General features: G+C 52.4%; 2 protein-coding genes across 2 annotated transcripts; both read right to left on the bottom strand.

Moving 5' to 3' along the window:
- Positions 1-425: 425 nt before the first annotated feature.
- Positions 426-2,654, bottom strand: LOC122376583. Its single transcript, XM_043356469.1, has one exon. The coding sequence runs from the start codon at positions 2,652-2,654 to the stop codon at positions 426-428; it is 2,229 nt and encodes a 742-aa protein (XP_043212404.1).
- Positions 2,655-7,571: 4,917 nt separating this feature from the next.
- On the bottom strand, positions 7,572-23,478 carry LOC122376582 (BTB/POZ domain-containing adapter for CUL3-mediated RhoA degradation protein 3-like). Its single transcript, XM_043356468.1, has 5 exons — positions 23,133-23,478; positions 19,791-19,934; positions 16,145-16,316; positions 15,514-15,712; positions 7,572-8,467 (listed from the first exon to the last, which is right to left on the bottom strand). The coding sequence occupies exons 1-5, from the start codon at positions 23,296-23,298 to the stop codon at positions 8,210-8,212; spliced, it is 939 nt and encodes a 312-aa protein (XP_043212403.1). The 5' UTR covers positions 23,299-23,478; the 3' UTR covers positions 7,572-8,209.
- Between the last annotated feature and the right edge of the window lie 283 nt (positions 23,479-23,761).

The raw sequence follows: 23,761 nt of genomic DNA, 5'->3' as shown, positions 1-23,761 counted from the left end.
CACTCCGCACTGCCTCACACAGGCTGGCTCGTGGAGACAAGTTTATTGCTGAGGCAATCTGGGCTCATACACGAACACTAGTCTGTGCTGACCGCGACGCGACGACCACCGCACACGGCGCACACGACGCACGACCGCACCCGACACGCGCGCCAGACCGACTCTCTCGAGCCGCCGCGTCTGCGTGCCGGCGCCGCCAGTGGCGTCGCCAGCTCCCGGGCGGAGGGGGACAATTCGCGATACCACACCCTGCCGCCCTTTAAACGAACATATTCCCAGGCGCACGAAACAATGGCATGAGCACAAAGCATCATTGTTTAGGCGCGCGCCTTCAGGGTTACCTCACCCCTTTACGTGAAACAATCACCTTTCAATCACAATCACAATCACAATCACAGATCCAATCACATTTCAAATATCGGCGATCAGACGCCGATAAGCCGCCTCGGGCCCTCCGACGCCGGGCGGAACGGCACTGCGGAGCGCCCAGTGTGCGCGCCGCGCTCACGTTCAAGAGGCCCCACTGCACTGACCTCACCGGCGCAGCCGCCGCCGCCGCCGCCGGGGTCACCGGCGTCGCTAGCGCCGCCGCCACCGCGGTCACCCACGGCACCACTGAGGCCACCGGCGCAGCCGGCTCCTCCCAGGTCACTCGCCTGACCGTCGCCCCCGCTGGGGTCACCGGCCTGACCGTCACCGAGGTTATCGGCGTGGCTGACGTCGCCGCCGCCGCCGCCGTCACCGAGTGCACCACTGAGGTCACCTCCGCTGTCACCGGCACCGACACGACCTCCACTGAGGTCAACGCCACTGATGCACCCTCCGATGGGGTCACTGGCACTGCCGGCGCGGCCGCCGTCACCGCGGCCATCAGCGCGATCATCGCCGACGGGCCGTTTGGCGTCGCCGCCGGTGTACCCGTCGCTGAACCCTGCTCGTCGGACGTCGCCGACGGTCGCCGCTCTGACACTGCCGATCCCGTCTCCGCCACCGAAGCTTCTGGCACGAGCGTCTCCGACGGGCCGCCCGGCACCGCCGCCTCCGCCGACGTACCCGTGTCCGCTCCCTCCGCCGGCGCCCCGGCGCCCACCGGCTCCATCGGCATCCCGGCGTCCGCCGGCTCCATCGGCGTCCTGGCGCCCGCCGGCTCCTGCAGCATCAGCATCCCGGCGCCCACCGGCTCCTTTAGTGTCACGGCGCCCTCTGACTCCGTCGGCGCCGCTCACTTCACGGTCCTCGCTGCCCTGAAGCAGCGACCGCCAGTCGAGGCGCATGTCGCGCAACCAGTCCCGTCCTATCAGCGGTTGGTGTCCGAGTCGGTCGCTGACTACGACACTCAGCCGCCTCCGCTGGCCGCCGAACTCCGCCTCTACGGTCGCCTCGCCGCGGACCGGCACCGTCTGGCCCGTAAACGAGCGCAGCTGCACCGTTGATGGTCGCAGCTTCAGCCCCGGGATGCTGCCGTCCGCCACGATCGAGACTGGCGACCCGGTGTCTGCCATCATCTCTGTTGGCCGGCCGTTGACCGTCACCGTGACCAGTGGCAGCCGGTCCTGACGCTGTGTCCTCCGCTGCGCCACGGACGTCACGGCGTCCACAGACGTCACCTGACCGCATCCGGGGCAGTCACGCTTCAAGTGTCCTGAGTCGCCGCGCCTGAAGCACCGGCGCGTTCCGCCCCTCCGGCGCGGTCCGCCGCGTCGGCTGTCCAGCCGACCGCCGTTTGCTGAGCCGGGCTGTCGGAAGAATCCGCTCTTCTGCGCCGCTCCTGCCGCCAGATGCACGGCGCAGACCTGCCAGTCGGCCTGGTCGCTGTCCTGGATCAACTTGACAGCCCGTCGTTTGCTGCAGTCCCGTTGCAGGTGTCCGCGCTCTCCACACCGGTAGCAGCGCGGCGCGCCGGCCCGCCGTGGCCGCGCACCAGCCTGCCGTGGCCGCGCACCGGCCTGCCGGGGCCGCGCGCCGGCCTGCTGCGACTGCGCGCTGGGACAGTGGTCCCTCCAGTGGCCCAGCTCGCCACACTGGAAACAGCGCTGCTCCCCTCGGCTGGGTTGTCCGAGCGCCTGCACCTGCTGCTCCTCCTGAGGTACGGCCAGCTGGCCGTCCTGCCGCACCTCACGGAGCAGGCGGTCGGTCCGCTCCACATTGTGGACTATGTTGACGACGTCTTGGAGGCTGAGCGGCTCCTGCGCCTCCACGGCCCGCTGCAGCACTCGCTCTTGCAGGCGAGGCGTGCAGCCCGCGATGACCTGGTCCCGCAGGGCCGCGCTGACCTGCTCGGGCGGGAACTGGCACCGAGCTGCCGCGAGGCGCAGACGGGACAGGAACGCGTCAAACAGCTCGCCTTCCACCATGCGCAACCGCTGAAACGCGAGTCGATCAGCGATGACGTTGCGCTGCGGCGCCAGGTAGCTTCGGAGTTTAGCTACACACGTCGCATAGCAGCCGGTCACTCCAGTTGTCGGCTCCGGGAGCGTGCCGTACACCTCCTGCACTTCGGGTCCGAGCAGGTGCAACAGAATCGCCGTCTTCCTCTCGTCCCCAGTGACGTCCAGGGCCGCCATGTACAGATCCACGCTGTTGAGCCATCGAGGAAAATCCGTCCCCGGCTGGTACGGCCCCACCGCCGGCAGACTCAGTCCAGCCGCCGCCATCCCGTCCGCCGTTGACGTCCACTCGTGGTCCCCTCAAGCCTCCTCACGCCGCGGCCGCCGCCGCGCGACTGAACCGTCAGCTGGCGCCAGGGGCGGATCCAGGAAAACTCCAAGGGGAGGGTCATGAATCGAAGTGGTGCCCCTACCTATACCCAAAATTAAAAACTCAACGGATTTCGTCCACTTCATTTTGGTGGTGCCCCCATTTTCAGTTTTTTCTTTTTCTTTTTTTATTTTTAGTCAGTATCTTAACTCTTAGCCACAACCACATTTACCAATTGTAAGCAAGTATATATGAATGTGCTATGTGCATAGATGCTATGTGTATATATGTTGTGGACGCTGAGTAGTGAGTACTTACCAGGAACGTTATCAGGTAAGCAAATCGTTGTCAGTCCGACGAACTTGACCCTGGCGTCTAAAGGGTCTGTCCTTGACACTTCAGGCTTGTCAGGGGCACCAAAGTCCTTCCAGGGACACCACAAACCTTTCAGGGGCACCTACGGCCTTGTAGGGGCGCCACAGGCCCGCCAGGGGCACCACAGGCCTGCCAGGAAGTAGGGGCACCACAGGTCTAGCAAGTATACACGACAGGCCTGTCAGGGGCACAACGGACCTGTTGGGCCCATGAGCACCCCTAGGGGCAGGGGCACCACAGTCCTTCCAGGGGCACCGCAGGCCTGTGAGGGGCACCAGCGGCCTAGCAGGGGCACCAGTCAACACAGGCCTGCCAGGGGCACCACAGACCTGCAAGGGGTACCAGAGGTCTGCCAGGAGCACCACCGACCTCGCAGGGGTAACTTGGGCCTGTCAGGGGCCAGGGGCACCACGGGCCTGTCGAGAGGCACTTCAGGCTTTTCAGGGGCACCATAGTCCTCTCCGGGCGCAGGGGTAGCAGGGGCACCAGAGGCCTGCCAGGGGCACTACAGGCCTAGTAAGGGCACCACTGGTCTATCAGGGGCACCACGAGCCTGTCATAGCCAGGCATCTCAGGCTTGTCAAGGCCCAGGGGCACCACAGGTCTGTGAGGGGCACCAGCGACCTAGCAGGGGCACCAGTCAACACAGGTCTGCCAGTGGCGCCACAGACCTGCCAGGGGCACCACAGACCTGCCAGGGGCACCAGAGGTCTGCCAGGGGCACCACCGGCCTCGCAGGGGCACCTTGGGCCTGTCAGGGGCACCACGGGCCTGCCGAGGGGCACTTCAGACTTTTCAGGGGCACCAGTCCTCTCCGGGCGCAGGGGTACCAGCGGCCTAGCAAGGGCACCAGAGGCCTGCCAGGGGCACCAGCGGCCTAGCAAGGGCACCAGAGGCCTGCCAGGGGCACCACAGGCCTAACAAGGGCACCGCGGGCCTGTCAGGGGCACCTCAGGCTTGTCAGGGCCCAGGGACACCACAGTCCTTCCAAGGGCACCGCAAGCCTGTCAGGGGCACCAGAGGCCTGCCAGGGGCACCACAGGCCTAGCAAGGGCACCACTGGCCTGTCAGGGGCACCTCAGGCTTGTCAGGGCCCAGGGGCACCACAGTCCTTCCAGGGGCATTACAAGCCTGTCAGGGGCACCAGAGGCCTAGCAAGGGCACCACAGGCCTGCCATGGACACCACAGGCCTGCCAGGGGCACCACCGCCCTTGCAGGGGCGCCTCAGGCCTGTCAGGGGCACCACGTGCCTACCGGGGACACTTCAGGCTTGTCAAGGGCGTTACAGTCCTGTCAGGGCCCAGGGGCACCAGGCCCGTGGTGTCCCTGCTATGCCTGTGGTGCCCCTGGCGGTCCTGTGGTGCCCCTGTCAGGACTGTGATACCCCTGATAGGCCGGTGGTGCCCCTGGCAGGTCTTTGGGCCCCCGGGCCTCAAGGGGGGGGGGCCATGACCCATGTGACCCCCCCTTGGATCCGCCCCTGGCTGGCGCCGGCCAAGGTCACTCAGCAGTGACTCGGGCTCCCTGCCGCCCGTCCCTGGCACCGCCGCTGCGTTTCCCGCGCTTTCCACTCCGGGGGAGTCACGTGACCGCGACGTCACCGAGACACGTGACCACGCGCCTGCGCACTCGACCAGCGCACCCGTCCGAAAATGGCCGCCGAGGCCCAAACACTCGGACAGCGCTGAACACAGGGGGGACTCAACACAAGCCCACGCCCCCGTCAGTCGCAGGACACGCAGTTTACTGCCGCTTACCAGTCTCCGCGGCTCCGTCGCAGTCCACACGCGGTCCACAACTGCACAGTACAGCGTTCGGATCGGAGTCGCCCACGGCCTCCTCAGCGAGTTCGAAATCCTTGTCGCCAGGTATTACGTCTCCACTCCGCACTGCCTCACACAGGCTGGCTCGTGGAGACAAGTTTATTGCTGAGGCAATCTGGGCTCATACACGAACACTAGTCTGTGCTGACCGCGACGCGACGACCACCGCACACGGCGCACACGACGCACGACCGCACCCGACACGCGCGCCAGACCGACTCTCTCGAGCCGCCGCGTCTGCGTGCCGGCGCCGCCAGTGGCGTCGCCAGCTCCCGGGCGGAGGGGGACAATTCGCGATACCACAGGGCTATCTCAAATAGCCCCACCCTACGGGGCTATTTGAGACATGCTTTAACATAAAAAATAACCTTAATCATTATTACTAGCTGAACCAAAATGCACCAATCTGAAAGAGCTCACAGAGGACTACATTTTTGCAATTTACATGCTATAAGAAATATGAAGCGTCTCAAAGGGAGAGGCCAAAAACTGCAAAATCCGTTTCAAATAGCCCCACGTTACGGTACTATTTTAGACTCGCAAGCGACTCTGGAATCATTTATCGAAAGATCGTGTTTGAAGAATCCGGTAAGTCTGAAACCTGCACAGAACGACTTCTAAAATTCGAATTGTGCAATCTTATAAAAATGAAATAGGTGATAGTTTCCCTTTATGAGACCTTGACTTTTGCCCCCTGATTTATCAGCTCCCAGGGCTTGCCGAGCTTATATTTTATGCTTATCTTGATCAGCATCTTAACTTGTATCCGCTTGAAAACTTTGAGGAAATTCTAAGTGGTCCGCCCTGGATGACCTTGACCTTTGACCCTTTGTATCTCAGCTTCCAAGGCTTGCCGAGCTTAGATTTCATGCTCATCATGATCAGCATATAAATTTGTACCTGTGTGCAAAATTTGAGGCAATTCGAAGGGGTTCGCTCTGAATGACCTTGAACTTTGACCCCCTAATATCACAGCCCACAGGGTTTACCGAGCTTAGATAATTAAGAAGCGCAGTGGAAACTGGAAGGGGGCGGATTTCGCCCACCCCTCCTGTTTTTCGCCAATAACTCGCGCTGCAAACATAGTATTAATTTGAAATTTTGGCCATAGGCGCGGGAGCCGGGGGGGCAGTGGGGGCAGCTTGCCCCCCCCAACTCTGGGGCCGTGGGGGCGGTGCCCCCACAGCTTTGAGACGGAATACCACACTTGTTTTGCAAATGTTTTCTTTTTTGTTGAAAAAGCCGAGGGGTGAAAAATAAGTGGCCTAAAACCGGTGAGAAAACTAGATTTGGGGGTACCCTAGGTTAATCTCTATTATGGTGTGCCCCCCCAGTCGGAGAGTAGTTCCCGCGCCCCTGATTTTGGCTACCTGTCCAGAACTGAATTGCAGATCTTCTCGTGCAAGAAATAAGAAAATCAGTTCACAACTTTTCTAGTAATAGCGGTGTAAAGTCAAACATCTCGCCGCCGCGGCAGTGCGGCGCGGCGGCGCGGCGCGCGGCGGCCGGCGCTAGCCGTTACGCGCCGCCTGAAGGGGCGGACAGGGAAGACTGAGCCGGGGCGGGACGGTTCCGTCTTTAGGTACATCGCGCTCTTTACCACTGATTATATTCGATTCGTGTCAGATTTTGTGAGAAGGCTGAGAAATGTACAGGCAATCATATGATCAAAGAATTTTGAAAATCGCCCGATAACTTGAGCTATGAGTGTGTAAACACAAAATTGTGATTGCCGCGTTTCCCGCGTCGGCCGATCCGGCTTCAGTCGGCGACATCTTACCCCTAGCAGGCTTCTAACTGCCATATTTGTTGTTGAATTAATTAAAAATTCACCATACATTCTCACAAACATATGTCCTTTCGTAAAGTGAAAGAAAAAAGAAAATCGGCCGGTAACTTTTGAGTTATCGGCGTGTAAACGCAAAAAGTCGCTCATATGGCAAAATTTGACTACTTTGACCTCATTTGACCTTGAAGATATTGACCTAGGGTCATGAAATTCATACGCAACAGAGCTCCCCAGGGCCCACACCTACCCTCCAAATTTCGTCTTTCTGCCCCAGTGGGAGCTATCTTAGGGGGGGGGGGGCGACATCCGCCCCCCCTTCCACTGGGCGTAGTACTCGAAACCCTCCCACTGCGCGTGTTAAGCATAATGACCAGTGCATCTAGATGTATCAACTCACAGAATTTCATTAAACTGAGGGGTCCGCTGCGAGTGGGTCACGTGACCGCCACGTGGCTGCAACATTTGACCTGCCTATCTCCGAAGTGAGGGCTTGCCGAGCTAAGTTTATGGACAAGAGACTGAGGAGGTCAATGCCTATCTGCATTAATTTTTTTAAGGAATTTGAAAAGGTCCGCCACCAATGACCTTGAACTTTGACCCGTCATATATCCGTAAGTAAGGCTTGCCGAGATTACATTTTGTGCTTATCGTACTCAGCAGGTCAGATCTATCATTAGAGTGATTTTCAGCCAGACCGAAGGGGTCCTCTGAATGACGCTTGTTCAAACTGATGCCGAAACGGTTATAACGATTGGCCATCGAACAACGCAAAAAGGCGCATTGTTGTAGCGTCACGGCGGTAGCGACACGACGTTCTTGCTGGACGCACTGCGCTGAATCTCTGAGCTGCCGCGCCCTTCCAAATGTGATGAGCAGCAACAGGCCAGTGTCTCACTGCATATATTATGAATCTGTTGGCGTTGGCAGAGGCGCTGGGAGCCCCCCGTCACAGCCTCTGTCTCATTGGCTCCCTAGGGCCGGCCGGCCGCGACACTGGACCGAGCCGGCCCCGACACTGGACTGCGCCGGCTCAGACACGCGCACTAGCGCGGGCGCCTATAGCGGAGCTCGGGCGCAGCGGCCGAGCGGCGCCGACCGGTCCGCGGCGGCACAACAGCACGCAGGTGGAGACAGCGCTATGATGCACAACGCTCGGCTTACAAAATGAGATTACAATAGACGCGTTTATGGACAAGAAGAGGCATACAAACTGGCTTCAAAACAACCCGCTCTACCATTCATAATTGCATGATGCATTCGGATATCAATTGCTCCGCCAATAACTGCACATGGCGATGAAAATATATGTTTGACACAGTATATACGTAACGATACAGGCAAAGCATACCTATCCACAATTCTACAAGTACGCTGAGCCGCAGCCGTGGCGCTCGGCTGAAGTGTGGGTGCCGTGCGTCTCTCGGCAGTCACCGAGTGGGTGGACTCGTGCCGACGGATCTGCTGACAGGGGTCGGCTCGGCTGCGCGCCGCGCCGCCGCTCGCTCCACTGGGGGCGGCGGCCGCTCACAGCGGCGGCGCCGGCGGCGGCGGCACCGCGTGCGCGTGCGCCGCCTGCTTGTTGGAGCGCAGCCGGTCCAGTCCGTGCTTGGAGCGCGCGCCGGCGGCGGCGGCTGCCGGCTCGTCGTCGTCGCTGGTGCAGCCGAAGGCGGCTGCCGGCCGGCGCGCGGTGGCCTGCATCAGCTCGGCGTCCGGCGAGTCGCACGCCTCGTACAGCATAATGTTCAGCGTCTCCTCGTAGATGCGCGCCTCGTGGCACTCCACCTGCGCGCACGGTCAGACGGGTCACTGGGTCAGACGGGTCACAGTGTCACAGGGTCACAGTGTCACAGTGTCACATTGTCACAGTGTCACAGTGTCAGACGGCACATTGTCACAGTGTCAGACGGGTCAGTGTCAGTGTCGGGTCACTGGGTCAGAAGGGTCATTGGGTTCACATGACAAGTTAGCTCCAGTCGATTCAACATATGAATGGAGTTTTCTTGAGTCGATTTAACCTTGGACTCAAACTGCTTATACGTGTACATAGGGGACCGGGGCAAAGCGGCCACCCTAATGTCTGTTTCTAAGCCGACGCTTCATTTTCAAACTTGGGAAGATTCTTCATTAAATTGCCTTTCATTTTAACTTCTTTTTATTTCTAAAGGCGTTCACGTTTAGGAGATATTGGCAATACTTTACACCTATGCATTTTGGCCACTTTGCTCCACCCCGCGGGGCAAAGTGGACACCAGCGATTTATTTGCCCCGACATGAGCAATAGGATAGTTGCCTCATACACGACTAGACTTGTTGAAGCTTGATTTAAACGAGGATGGATGTTTATTTTGTCATCCTCCCATCTTAGTTAAACAATGCAAGGGCATATTAGAAAAAAAAAAGTGCATTTTTTTTAACTGATGTAACCGAAAAATTGCCGAAATAAACGCATGACGATAGATTTAAATATTAATAACGTTTTTTGTCCAGATGGAAACAACTTATGGCCAACTGTGGGCTGGCCACTTTGCCCCGTCCACTTTGGCCCGCGCATACCGTCCGAGACAAAAATATTTCAGCTCAGCTATTAGAGGGGGCATAAAGCATTAAATTGGTAGAAGATAGGTACGATAACCAAACAATGCATGAACGAGATCGCTTAAATAAATTCCACACGGTTGTGGAATAAAAACATTTAAAAATAGTAAAAATAGAAAGACACCAGGGAAGAAATACTTTTCCGTGTATCACAGAACAGTGGCGATGGGCCGGAAACCACAGCTTATCCGAACGACCATGAAGCGAACTATAATTGGCAACCAATAACTGGTGTTGACATCAGTTGTGAAACTGAAAGCTTCAAATACGGGGTGGCCGCTGTGCCCCGGGTGGCCACTGTGCCCCGTTCTCCCCTATGTGAATCAATCGACTTATGACTCATTCAGCTTTCAAAGCATTTGATTCGATCCGACTCATGACTCAAAGTAAAATGAATGATTCTCAAATCGACTCATGATTTGACTTGTATAGTCGTACAAAGTGTGGAAAGAAATTACGCGAATACACTGTTCTCGTAACAATAAAAAAACGATGGTGACATGACAACTTCATCGTTTACTATATCCTCATCTCAGTGGCGGCGGAACACCTTCAGGGAGGGGGGGGGAGGGCACTGCCGACTTTTGGTCCCATTCTTTCCATGCAACGCCCATAGGGCTAATGTTAAAATGCCAAAATCAAAGGGGGGCACGGTGGCACGGTGTCCCGGTGCCCCCCCCCCCTCCCCCTGTTTCGCCGCCTATGCCTCATCTGTGTGCGATACACTGATTAAGTGTTCCAGCACAATTGACATCAGGATCTAAAGCAATGCTGATGAAGCTTAGCCCACGCCTTCTCGAGCTGTCTGGTGAGGCAAGCGGTGCTGGTGGCTCCTAGCAGATCTCTGACGTTATCCTGACGAATCATCCATATATTTTTGATCGAATTAAGCTCTGGGCTATTCCAGATACGACATTGTATGCTCAGAAGGACAGGTTCCCACAGCACCAGTCTTTCGTCCTTTGGCGGTGTGAGGAAGGACTTCAGCAATCATGAAGAAGATTTTCTTTGCGTCGGGCACAAAAATGACATTAATCATCTGGCCGGTTTTCCCCATCGGTGGACTAGACTAGAGACTAGAGAGACTCGTCTGCAATGATGCTCCACTGGTTGCACCCTTTATTGTTGGTTACCTTTTGTCGCGCTATGTACAATTTTGACTCAGCAGCCGGCGCTGATAAGCCCTTGGTGTGCACCTTTGCCGGATGGTGGACGGCTGAGACGGGCGGGACATCGGATGCATCAGCAGCCTCCACGCAGTTGTTATGCCGTTTTGACGGAAGAAACAGCACAAAAGATGTCTCACCCAACCACAACACCAGCTGCCGGTCCTCCTATGTCCAGGTTTGGCGCTCTTTGGAAAACTTCATGCGGCAATCCTACTGCTATTTCGTGAATGTTGGTCATATCGAGGGTTTGTACAGTTAAATTTTCGAATTTGAATTGATATATGTGCGATTCGTGAGATGTTACATCGGGTACCCGGCCGCAGTAAGCCATTTAGCTGGTTTTGGGTCGACTGCCGCCGTTTTGTCACCGACTTGGCGCCCAGCCAGTCGGTGACCCGGTCCCGGTGAACCCTGTTCGCCGAGGGTTTGCTGCGGGCAGACAGAGGCAGCTTTTTAACCGGCGCCGGGCCGGTGCTCGAAGCGAACCGCGCCGGGCCCGGGAGGGTGGAACACCCCGTCGGGTGAGACTAAATGCTTACTTCGAAATCTAAGCTGTGTTGCGGCATTGGCGGTTATGTGCGGCGTGTATGCCGCATGATTAGTAAGCGGCGACCACTAAATTAAAGGCTTAAACGCTCCAACCTGTTTTCAATGAATAACACTGCATACCAAAAATGTCAATCGCTCTCGTCATAAGATATTTAGATTTCAATAACTAATTTATCTGCATCATCATTTTGAACCAAATTAATGCTTTCAACTTAGTACTCACTCATTCCTTCCTTCGTTGGCTCCAAACAGTATACTTCCGATTGTCTGGAAATCGTATGCCAAATCCCGCACCTGTACATATACGATTGGTGCATATAAAGGCCGATGTAAGAATTTCAACAGGCTCTCGCATGCGATTTCCTGGCTACCCAAAAGTCTGTTTCAGTCATGCTATCAAAACATGGCATGTCAGCCCTATCACCAGCTTGTAGTGCCCCTGACCGTCACAGACTCCCTTCCCTCCTTAAAAGCCTAGTTTCCCTCCATCATCTCTACTAGATTTAGGTGATGCTCCGACAAATTCACAAACAAGACCGAACTTGTTCGGAGTTCGGACTGTGAGTTAACCCTCGCCCTTTAGGGGGGGGGGGGGGTCGAACGGACTCCCCTCGGTTTTTCGCAAATAACTCGCGTAAAAAGCGGCCGATCACGACGTAACTTTTAGTACTCTCGCGTTGATCAATTTTACACCTACCCTCAAAATTTCATGACCCTGACGCAAATAACCTTTGACCTGTGACCTACTTTTCGAGACCATGTTTGGCCGGAACCGCGATTCAGCGTATGTCGGCTCGCATTAGCAGCGCGTTTGCAGTCTTTTCGTGGTTTCAACTTTCAAGCGTTCAAACATGTGATATGATGTTGCCCCCATGCATTAGGGTGGGTGTCAAGGTCACCTGAAGGTCAGGTCAGGTCATTGACCTTTGGTGACCTCGGTTCACTTTTTCGAGTTTGACATGTTTCTAGGCCAGTTTTTTTTTCGAGCTGAATTCGAATTAAGCAGCCACATGAACGTTTACAAAGTAGTTTTGGTGCCTTCGTAACATGTTACGAGCTGTCAGAGGCGGTTGACACCTACTACAAATACCCGGCAGGACCTCTACTGGTTGACCTGACCTGACCTAACCCGACCTGGCCTAAATGAATGAAGACATCATCTGTGATCAAAACTAGCATGATATTCGTGATCAGCACCCCGAAAAACCCAATAGCAGCCACCTACGACGTTCTAACAGGTCCCAATTTTCCCCCTTTTGGGTCATTTACCTGACCTGGAAGGTCAACCGATGACCTAGGACCTTAAAATTGGGTATCATCGGCTTCCTCTTGTCACGGGCAACACGCTCGTTTTTTCCGCGAAGCTCTAGCTTGATCAGGAGCGAAACGTCAAGGGGCTGTTCGCGGCTTATACGTTCGGCTTATACCTTATACGTTCGCGGCTGGAAAAACACCAATACGGGCGAGGGTCAAGTTGAAAGTATTAATTTGGTTCAAAACAATGATGTAGATAAGTTAGTTATTTAAATCTAAATATCCTATGACGAGAGCGATGGACATTTTTGGTATGCAGTGTTATCCATTGAAAACAGGTCAAAGCTATTGAGTTTTTAATTTAGTGGTCGCCGCTTACTAATCATGCGGCATACACATCGCACATGACCGTCAATGCCGCAACGCAGCTTAGATTTCGAAGTAAGCATTTAGTCTCACCCCATCCCGTCTAACTTCGCTCCTGGGCCACGTATAGCGACATGCGGTAAACAAGCGGCAATCGAATCGAGCGTCAAAAATCATTCTTCGGTCATTTTTTACGGCGGGTCAAAGGTAAGGTCACCAGAGGTCATCAAAGGTAAAATGTTACCGATTTAAACGTTTTTCATAAAAAAACCGGCGCGTAACTCGGGAACTGATAGAGCTAAGACGCCACGGAAAAGCGCATTCGATAGCCCTTTTAGGGCTTTCTGATCAAGTTCTTTAGATGTGACCATTTGACCTAGGACCAACGGTTTAGCCTCCAGAGGGTTAAAGCTGGAAAAATAACAATTTTTACAAAAAATATGTAATACTATGACTCAGGAAAAACACAACATTGATTTTGCCCGCATCGTGTTTCCCCCGTCAAGACGCGTCGAATAAGCTGTAATCTAAAAATGAGCATTTTCAAAACTTAACCTAACATCAAAGTCATGACCTGACCGGAAATGTTAATGTTGCATATCAGTCGATCCGTATCGTCGACCTGAACAAATTTAAGGTGTTTTCATCGCTCTAGCATCTGTTTGTCAAAAACTATTGCCAAACAAAGTATTTGGGACATTTTATGGTCAGATATGACCTCGGGAACATAAGGAGGAGTGACGGGCGCTATTTTTTTCCTATTGGCTATTAGGTGTTATGTTTACATGTATCACCATGTTTGAGAATGTCTAGAATGGCGTTGGTCCAAAAGATGCCGTTAAATTTTCTCTCATTGATTTATAATGGAGAAGGCGCAAAATTGACCTGACCCTAGGTCACCGATATCAAAATTCCGAGACGCATTTCATACATACTGTTACTTTTATGAATCGCTGAAATTTTCAAGGCGATCGTTCAGTCGGTGTAGCTATGACAAGCATTCTAACCTTTTCTGAGGTAATGTTACTTGACGTGAGCTGGTGACCTGACCTTGAGCGACCTGGGTCTGAAACTTTCACAACATGTGCGGAAAAGATGCATGAACAGGTGTGCTCAAAACGACTTATCTCCGAAAGACCGCGATAGGGATGTCTAAACTCCCCCCCCCCCCCCACAGCCCGGCGCGGGTTAAATCCTCTCAAGTCGTATTATGCTTTAACCAAATGCATAACTGAGTAAGGCTGCTGCTGCTGAGACCGTTGCCATTCCCTTCCGCTCCAGCCCAGCCAAAACCATCTCCAACGCTTTCTCTGGCAACTCCATATCGTGCTCTTTAGTATTTGCCGATTTTGGTCTTGCGCAGCGTACGACATGTGTACCATTCAAAATCGAGACGTCCTTTCAGGTCATCGTCCAAAGTCAAATCACTTTTGGTAGATAAGGCGACAACAAACACGACCAATCAGTTCCATGACAGCCGGCGTTCATACAAATATCCACGGACGGGCAGCATTGTAAGAAAGTACATGTTCTCGTAATTGCTTTCCACTCTGTACAACCCTGCCGGATACACGGCAGCCATGGCCGCCCGGACCGTCTGTCAGAGGCCAGTCTCGCTGAGTGGGACCGTCTGTATCAGAGGCCAGTCTCGCTGAGTGGGACCGTCTGTCAGAGGCCAGTCTCGCTGAGTCTGTGTCAGAAGCCAGTCTCGCTGAGTGGGGCCGCCCGCGGGCCAGATGAGCGAGTAAGGGCTGCTATAAATCACAACCCTACTACTGACTCGTCGCACTCGCGGGCGCCCGAGCCGAGTCCTGGCGAGTCCGCCGGTCCCGGTGAGCCGAGTCCTGGCGAGTCCGCCGGTCCCGGTGAGCCGAGTCCACAATGCCTGGTTAGCCGAGTCCTGGTGAGTCCGGCCGTCTGGGAGCCAGCATAACGACTCTCTTCTCTGTGCACTTAGCGGGCGGTACCTGGCGCCAGCGTACACGGTGTCCAGAAATTATTTGCCCCTTGATCATTCAGCTATAATCCCACCGTGCGCTTTAAGAACTGTTGAAAATTTGCTAAGACCGTGCCTCAGGCTATCCACAGCTGTCCGTTAGTCACACGACCTAAGTCGGTCACCTGAGCTTGACACTTGCGAGGCGCCAGGGGCCAGTGTTTGATAGGCGTAACTCGCACCTGAACGTGGTATCTACTTTAACGAAAGGAATTCTTTGACAGAGCGTTCTGAAGTTATGGTGAAGACTGGAATGAAGTAGAAAGTCAAATCGAATCCTCTGTCCTAATCCCAATCGAAAACCTATGGGGAATCATGAAGGAGGAGTTCAGCAAGATTGAACCAGCTCCCATAGAAAACGGACTTTAGAAAGGTGTGGCATAACATCATAATCTGTAAAAGGTGTGACTGAACATCAGCGTGGATACTCTGGACATCTTGATCTATGGAATGCCAAAGCGGATGAGGGAATGGGTAGGGCAGGACAGGGGATAAATCGATAAATGACCCGGGGGTAAAACCATGACCCGGCGGCTCTTTGTTTATTTATTATGGCGGCGATTTGATGGAGGGGCAAATAATTTCCGGACACCCTGTACAGCTCGACAGCAATGGACAGCTCTGTCGCCGGTCGGCGGGGCTGTCAGCTTTGCATAGTGCAGCACGAGCACGGGTGGCAGATATTTGACTGAAGCACCTGATCTAAAGCTACAATAGACGGCCAATAACTGTCCGGCTGATGACATAGGCACTGGACGACCAGTCAATGAGGACTGTGAGGACCAGTAAATGAGGGCCAGTGCACGGCGACTGTGAGGACTGTGAGGAGTGCCAGACGGCGGCGGGTGAAGACTGCGCGGCTCCACTGTGCGGCCGCGGCGGCCCGCTCCGCTCCATACCTTGGTGTGCTTCTTGTCGGTGGCGTACACGATGGAGGTGCAGCAGACCTCGGCCACCTTCTGACCGCGGCCGTAGAAGGTCCACATGCAGATCTCGTTGGTGGCCGTCACGTCCTTGATGAAGAGCACGCGATGGCTGAAGCGAAGGCTCAGCTTGTCGAACATCTCCAGGTTCTTCAGCATGTTGTCGTCGGACGCGCTGTAGGACACGGGGCCGGTCAAAGGGGCGCGGCGGGACACGGGGCCGGTCAAAGGGGCGCGGCGGGACACGGGGCCGGTCAAAGGCGCGCGGCAGGCGCGGCGGGACACGGGGCCGGTCGGTCAGAGGGGCGCGGCGGGACACGGGGCCGGTCGGTCAGAGGGGCGCGGCGGGACACGGGGCCGGTTGGTCAGAGGGGCGCGGCGGGACACGGGGCCGGTCGGCCAGAGGGGCGCGGCGGGACACAGGGCTGAGGGCCGGTCAGACGGAGTGCAGGTCCGTGACGCGGCGACGGCAAGTCACGCGCAGAGCGGTTCAACAGGCGCTCGCTACTGCCGACCGCCGATCGCTGTCTGGAGTCGAGTGTAGGTCCAACCCGACTCTGCAGCGGCCAGCCGCGGCGCTGGGCGGCGGACCGCGCACCGCACCCACCTGGTGTACGAGTACTTGTTGTTGTGCCGGTTGATGAGCAGCTTGACCACGGGCTTGGTGCTCTGGCTGATGAGCTGGTGCTCCTCGCGCGAGCTGGTGATGAGCGGGATCCGACAGATGGGCTGCACGTCTCGGTCGGTGAGCTTCTTCAGTGCGCTGTCGCACGCCTCGCCTGCAGCAGAGGGCGGCACGGGACACCCAGTGACCGACAGGCAGCGCGCGCAGAGCCCGGCCAGAACCCACTTCAGTCGACTTATTGCATTCGGTGCCCGGTAAGGGGTTTTCAGAAGAAGAAAAAAGCATAACAATGCGTAATTAAGAACTAAATATTCCATAATCGAAGAACAGGTTGTTTACGGGCGTGCGGAGACAAGGCGGGGTTTTTCATTGTTTTTTTTTTTCCGCGGCGTTTGTGTTGTCAATGTTGCCGGCGTGCGTGCGGACGTTTCTTTGTATATATTTACATACTTTAATTTCTAAGTTCTTTTTCCTTTCTTTCAAACCTTCGGTCCGGCGATGCTTAGTATTGCATTGTTATCGAAGTACAGGTTATGAGCATATTTAATTGACCGAATACTCAATATAATCTGAATAAAATGACAAAATAGCAAAATTCGGGTATATTCAAGATCGGCTGACAAAGATATGTGATCGATTATACCCGAATTTTTGCTATTTTGTCATTTTATTCAGATTATATTGAGGACTAGGTCACTCCGTAGCGCCTACCGGCGCTTATTCTAGGTCTCCCCGTACCGTCTTCTTCCGCTATGTATTGATATACCTACTCGTGAGTAAGTGAGTGAGTGAGTGAGTGAGTGATGAGTGAGTGAGTGAGTGAGTGAGTGAGTGAGTGAGTGAGTGAGTGAGTGATGGTGAGTGAGTGAGTGAGTGAGTGAGTGAGTGAGTGAGAGAGAGAGAGAGAGAGAGAGAGAGAGAGAGAGAGAGAGAGAGGAGAGAGAGAGAAGAAGAGAGAGAGAGAGAGAGAGAGAGAGGAGAGAGCGACAAACAGCAAGCTGATCTCGGGCGGGTGAGGCGTAGGCGGGTTTAGTCTGTGTGTGCGTGTAACCCGGTCTGGTGGGGGTGGCCGTGGGGAGCGAAGCTGGATTCTGGAGTGAATTGTGAGAAGTGACAATAAATATCCAGTGGTTGAACTCAGTGGCTGTGAGAGAAGTGAGAGACGGAAGTGACGGAAGTGCGAGGACTGACGGCAGGCCACAAACGCGTGGACTGTGACCCGTCCCGTCCTACTTCCGGGGACCTCGGCTCTTCTCACCTCGTTGGGGTGTGCGAATGGGCGGCCACCGGTGTGTCGCCAGCGAAAACCGAGGGCTTAACTCTTTTCCCGTGTTTCGCCATCGAGACCGGGGAAAGGGGCCTCTTTCCATACAAGGGGTGCAGCCAGTCGGCTTCGGCCAACCTCGCTATCGAGGCGTCGAAGTATCGGTAGATCCGTCTGCTCACGGCGCCCTCGCCACTGAGGAGCATTGATCAGGCAGCGACTGTCGCCCTTCTCACCATCCTGTCCCAATTTCCGACCCCCTAATCCCCCTCAGCCAGTCACAAAACACAAGTGTCGTCCGTGCATGTAAACCAGAGGATATCGTGGCGACAGTCAGGTCATCACAGGTCACGGAAATATTATATCATGCGTCGGTCACGTGACACATGTTTTATGGTCCATTTAGGCCATAGATTTCGAATTTGATGTCATTTGTGTCATTAGAGGTCAGTTTAAGTTGAATTTAGCTTAGGTCAGGTCACTTTCAGGTCAAAAAAGGTCAAATTTTTAAGTTAAAATTTTTCAACAAAAAGGTGTCTATTGGATGAAGTTGGAGCTCAGGAACACGATGGTGCTATTTATATTGATGAAAACGTACTGAAAAATTGATTTCAAAAATTTATAATTATGAATTGTTTGCTATAATGCGTATAACTTGGCCATTTTTGAAGATATTTAGCTAAAACTTGCTACAGTAAGTCATAAGCATGTGTTCTATCACACATTCCGTTTTTTCTTCGGTAAGTCAAAAAGTTTTTGTAAAAATATAAAAATATAAATTTTAAATTTTATCATATATTTTCAAAATTTTAAAAATCCGAGATAGCAGTTTGATAGAGGAGTCTATTCTGAGTTCTTTCATGGAAAGAAATTGGATCTAGCTTAAAAACTGAGCTCTTGGGAGCGATTGCCGTGGTTCAATGTTTCGCGTCGAAATCGGCCGAACATGACGTCATTTCCGGCCGATCTATGGTAGCTACGAAGTTGATATTTTGACACAAGGTTAAACGGGAGAAGGGCTATGAAACGGGGGGGGGGGGCTCAGTGGGGCGCGGGTTACCGCGCAATGTGACGGTGGATCCATCAAGCTTGACCGAGGAAGGGCCTGCTATAATTTGAAAGTCACGGAACCAACTGAACTGGGGAATGGACGAAGACAGTGTGGCCAAATTGGCAATAGTGCGGGAAAATCATCCCCTAATGAAAAAGATGGCATCCTCAAAATTGGGGAAAAGACATCCTCACGACTTTTTCGCTGAAATGTCATACCTACTGTTCTGCAAGGCATCAATGTGTTTGGCAACTTCTTGCTAGGTCATAAAATACTTCTGTCTGAATAAGCACTCACTTAAATATAGGTATACACAATGTTAAAGGGACCCTCCCACCTTAACATTAGATTTGAGTTGAGATAGCCAAAATGAGGTCCCTGGCTCACAATTACCGGTTTCGGCACTCACAACATCGATAAATGCCTTAAATCGGAAATATTGAATTTCAAAATTGCAGCATTTTGATTCAGAGGGGCTAATGCATAGGAATACCCCTCTAAATGTGTGACGTCAGCGCAGATATCTAACGATTTTTAAATGTTTGACTAAAACGTTTTGTAGCACGCGGTGGTATATGCTGCTTTGCGCGCAACAAGTGCCGCACTTTCAGCTGCCAAACTATTGCTTCCAAATAAAGTCGCTAGGAACAGCGGAGATCCCAAAAAGTAAACAAAAGTAAAAGTCTAATATCTTGAAAACCGGTGAATATTTTTCGGTGAAATTTGGTAGATATTCGTTTCCGCTCTTTCTGAACCGAGCGACATCACTTTCATGCCAATTCATAAACTTTTTTGAAGGTGGAAGGGTCCCTTTAAGCAATATTCATATTCCTATGTTCTGGCAATATTGATATAAATATAGGTTGAGGTATGTATGCAGCAAATGCAAGACGTATGGAAGAACACAAATGCAAGACCAGAGACAGCATGACATCATGCGCCTCGATAACATCTTTCGAATGTTATCCAAATTTTTCTGATCTGACTATTGGTTCCGGGAATACGACGTGGGCCTTTGCCCCCCCCCCCCCAACAGGACCTGGGGGCTGCCAGACCTTAACGGGGCGCGGGTTTAATATGACAACACAGACTACGTCTGACTGATATCAAACCTGAGCCTGTGTGTTCAGAACATGGCATTTATCTGAAAATATATTGTCAGGCTAACCAGGCGTTAATAGCAAGTTCATTTGATAAGACTCAATGAAACAAAGCGATTCTAAAATACCTAATTAGCATGCTTCACTGTATCAAAGACTATTACAGGATAATGTGTCCTGTAACGTTTATTTTGGAGCGTGTTGTTGACGTACCGAGCTCCTGTATGCAGTAGTACTTGGCCTCCGTGTATAGTTCGGCCAGCTCGCGGGCAGTGTCCGGCAAAGTCACAGTGCCGTCCCTCAGGTAGTTGAGCACTGTGCCAAAATGCTTGCCACAACGGTCAACCAGAATCCAGCCTGTCAATGACAGCAAACAAGAGTCATCAGACATATGTCATGCCATTTTTGGGTAGGGGCTCCATCGGCATGGGTATGAGGGGTGGGGGGAGGGGAATCTGCATGAGGGGGCCAGTCTGGAGCCCCTTCCATTCATTAGCCTTCCACTCCAGACGGTGGGTGGGGGACATTTTTTTGCCCTCCCCTTTAGTCTTTTTTCGATATATCTCCAGAACCACTGCGCCGATCGTCACCAAACTTTCAGTACCCTCTCGTGAATAGCTATTGCAGATTGTGACAAAAAATCCAAAGGCTATGATAGGTTGGCCGCTAATGACGTCGGAGTGACGTCATTAGCCTACAGCTTTGGAGATACAGAAAAATGTTTCAGACATAAACAGTGCAAAATTAATAGGGCTACAAAACTGCCATCTCGGATTTTTACATTTTGGATTTTGACCCACAAAAATCAAATAAATAGATTTTTTGAATTTAATACCTAGCTGAAAAATCCACAAAAAATCGAATTTCGAAAAAATACGGAATGTGTGATAGTCCTTACTGCCTTTTATCCACATACCAAATTTGAGATCGATACGTCTTTTTTTGAACTGTTCAAATTGATGACGTCAAATTTTCAAACTCAATTTTTAGCAATTCTAGACCACGTAGCGCAAAACAACGACCACTTTTAGACTCCCCGTGACAAGCTGCATCAAATCAATGCCCATTTTATGCATAAATATCAACTTTGAAATTGGACCTTTTTTACCTGACCTTGACCTGACCTCCATCCAGAAGGTGACCTAAACCGTACCTGATGGTCTTAAAACCAACATCATTGAGGTGGAAATGAAAAATTGGCCATAAAACATGCATCGCATAACCTCAGTAAGGTTGGGTTCATGTGCTGACCCTTGGTGACCTGGTATTGTCAGTGACCTCTAATAGCAACATATGTGCTAGGCAACTGACGCCCTATCGCTGATTTTCGACAAAATGCGTTTTCCTCGGTGTTATAGCGTATTACCTAGAAGACCCGTGAACGGTGAAACATTTTCCCCGCGTTCGATGTCTCTCAGACGATGAAGATTCTATGTCGTTCGGCCAATCACGTTCCAGTACTGTAGCCGAGCCCCCGCTGACCTCGAACGGGATTGGCCGGATTGCGTAGAATCTTTGTCGTCTGAGAGATATCGAACGCGGGGTTTATCTTTGACCTGACCTGTGACGTCATCGGTGACCCCAAGGTCAATGAAATTTGGCAACCATCGACAAATTTGACAGGGCCATCGAACACCGTTTAAATTTTACGGATCCGTCCAGTAGTTTCGGAGATACGGGGGGGGGGGCCAAAAATGCCCCCCCCACCGCGCGGAAGGTGGCCGGGAGGCCCACCGCCTGCCGGGTTAATCCTGTGCCCAACTCATAGGCGTCGTCAGACATTTTGGGTTAAGGGGGAGGGGGGGGCAAAATAAATTTGGTGCTGCTGTTTCAGCGGCCAGCGCAAGATATTTTGAAATATCATTCCATGACGCATGCGCAGTAGGCATCAGGGGCAGAGCAAGGGGCCAAGCTTCCAACATGATGTCACGGCAGAATAGCATGACAGATTTTCATGATGCCGATTGTCTTAAGCTACTAAATGATGCCTAAATTGTTTTGCTTCTCAACGAGAGATTGAATTGTGGCGCATTTCTTTCTTACATGGATGTATTGGAAGCTGTAATAGCATGGATTGGTAACTACCCTACAGAATATGTAAGAAACACAGTAATATGTTGTTTTCTAGTGTCTTTTGTATGAAATCGTTTGGCATTGATGGTAGGCGATTACCACATATTGCTGGCCATGTTTCACAAAATATTCTGCATCAGAAGTCTGCAAGGTCATTTCTTTCTTGCGATCCCGTAGCTCAGTTGGTAGACCATTGGACTCCGCGTGGTGAGAGCACGTGTTCCTTTCGAACTTCGAAGCGCGACAGACGCTTGACATCTATGGGCCTCCTGACAGGTATGGTTGTGGTTGGTGGCAGGCCGTAGCCAGGCGAAGTCAGTGAGGGGACCGGCCGTGGGCGGCTATGAGCGCACGTTAAACTTTGGACCCTAAATTCTGCCATAGAACTGGAATTGCACAATCGAGGGTAGGTAGAGGGCAGGGTCACCGCAACAAGCTTCGCTCAGCGGTGGCTCTTTCCTTGTGAATCCTTCTTATCAAAAGGTTCGGACTAAATTTATGAAAAAAAGCTCACCAGACGTGTGATGTCATCACACCCAACAGAATATTCTGCCAGCCACGTTGGTGTCCCAGCAAACTATTTTGCAGTATGAAGTCATTGCATGCGATGATTTCAGCCGTCTCGCTCCGCCCTCTCTCTGCCGGCCCGCAAAGCCGAGGGCCATGTCGGCATTATTTGACGCGCAGCGAACCGTGGTGCGAATTAACTGATGGTTTTTGTTCAACAATTGATTAAATGTGTTCAAATGTGGTTAATAGCAATGTGTCATTGAAAAGAAAGAGAATAATGCCAAAAAAACAACATACTAACCACTTACAATAAGCAATACAGGAAGGTTAACTTAAATCTGCACCACTTTCGCCTCCTGCAGCTATTTTGTCCTTGTGCAAAACTGAGTTTGCACAAGCCTACGTCACATGACATGTGTGACATCATACACCGAAGGGCGGAGCTTTGCAACCGATGGACCCCAACTGTGCATAAGTGGTGCAAAAATTTTCAATGGTATGTGCTCCCTGACCACAGCTCAGGCCTGAACTGGTCCTCAGAGCAGATTCACCACAGAGCCAATTGCGTAGGAACCCCACTGCATTGTCCAAATGTCTCTGCATCCCATGCCTACAAGACTTTGCAAGATTGCCATGTTCTGCAGTCTGGGGCATATGAAAGGTCTAGAATGTTACAACTTAGGGGAAATAAGACAATGTAGGTAGGTACCTACCTAGGTACGGCCCTCCAGGTATTACATGGTTGGTTGCAGACATCATACTAATCGATCTACGTTGACGAATACATCTAATGGCTGTTGAAAACCATTGCCGAAGTGTGTGCACGAACCCTCTTCTCAGTTCTATTGAGTCATATTACAGGTGTGTCTCTGTCATTCAAAGTTATTAAACCAAAAGCACATAGGCTAACCACCCACTCTTTTGCTGAAGGGCCGTACCTACATGTCTACAGATAGCGAAGAAAATACCAACCTTCTGAATCTGTAAGAACCTCCATTCTTCCACTAAACATTGCCTTCAACATGTTATCATATTTTGTAAGAGTTGCTATGGTTGCGTAATATAACGTCCCTCCAACATTGAGCTTCACATATTGGGAGGGACTACCTTTGATCATAGTCCTTTGGTCCCCAGACATATTTGATGACACGAAACACAAAACGACGTAGATAATTAATTTCCAGCGATATTGAAGTCTAAGCAGCTACATCTAAACACCTATAACGCGGCATAAAATAGTGAACGACTAGTCTCCACTGATCCACACCACACGCAGCGATCAATACAGATGTCAGATACTCTGATTCATCCACCGCCCTAGGCTTTCAGCAAAATCAATACACAAGAGCATCAAGAGTTAAATAAATTCGTACTTCATGTTCGGAAACACTGCATTGTTGTTTTGAAAAGGTTGGCATTTTCAAACAAATAATAAAAAATATTTAATTTTTGAAATCTAAAAAATCGACAAAAACTTCCATAATTGGTATAACCCTCGCCGGACCTATTGGTTTTCTACATACGCGCCGGCCGAGGGGGGGGGGCGGGTACGACCTTGGGTACGACCCCCTCGCCGTTTCGCCCTGGTGGTGCTAGCGCGT

Source organism: Amphibalanus amphitrite, unplaced genomic scaffold (assembly GCF_019059575.1).
Source record: "Amphibalanus amphitrite isolate SeventyFive unplaced genomic scaffold, NRLGWU_Aamphi_draft 002201F_arrow, whole genome shotgun sequence".
In the NCBI taxonomy this organism is placed as follows: Eukaryota; Metazoa; Arthropoda; class Thecostraca; order Balanomorpha; family Balanidae; genus Amphibalanus; species Amphibalanus amphitrite.
This window is presented reverse-complemented; position numbering and strand designations above follow the sequence as displayed.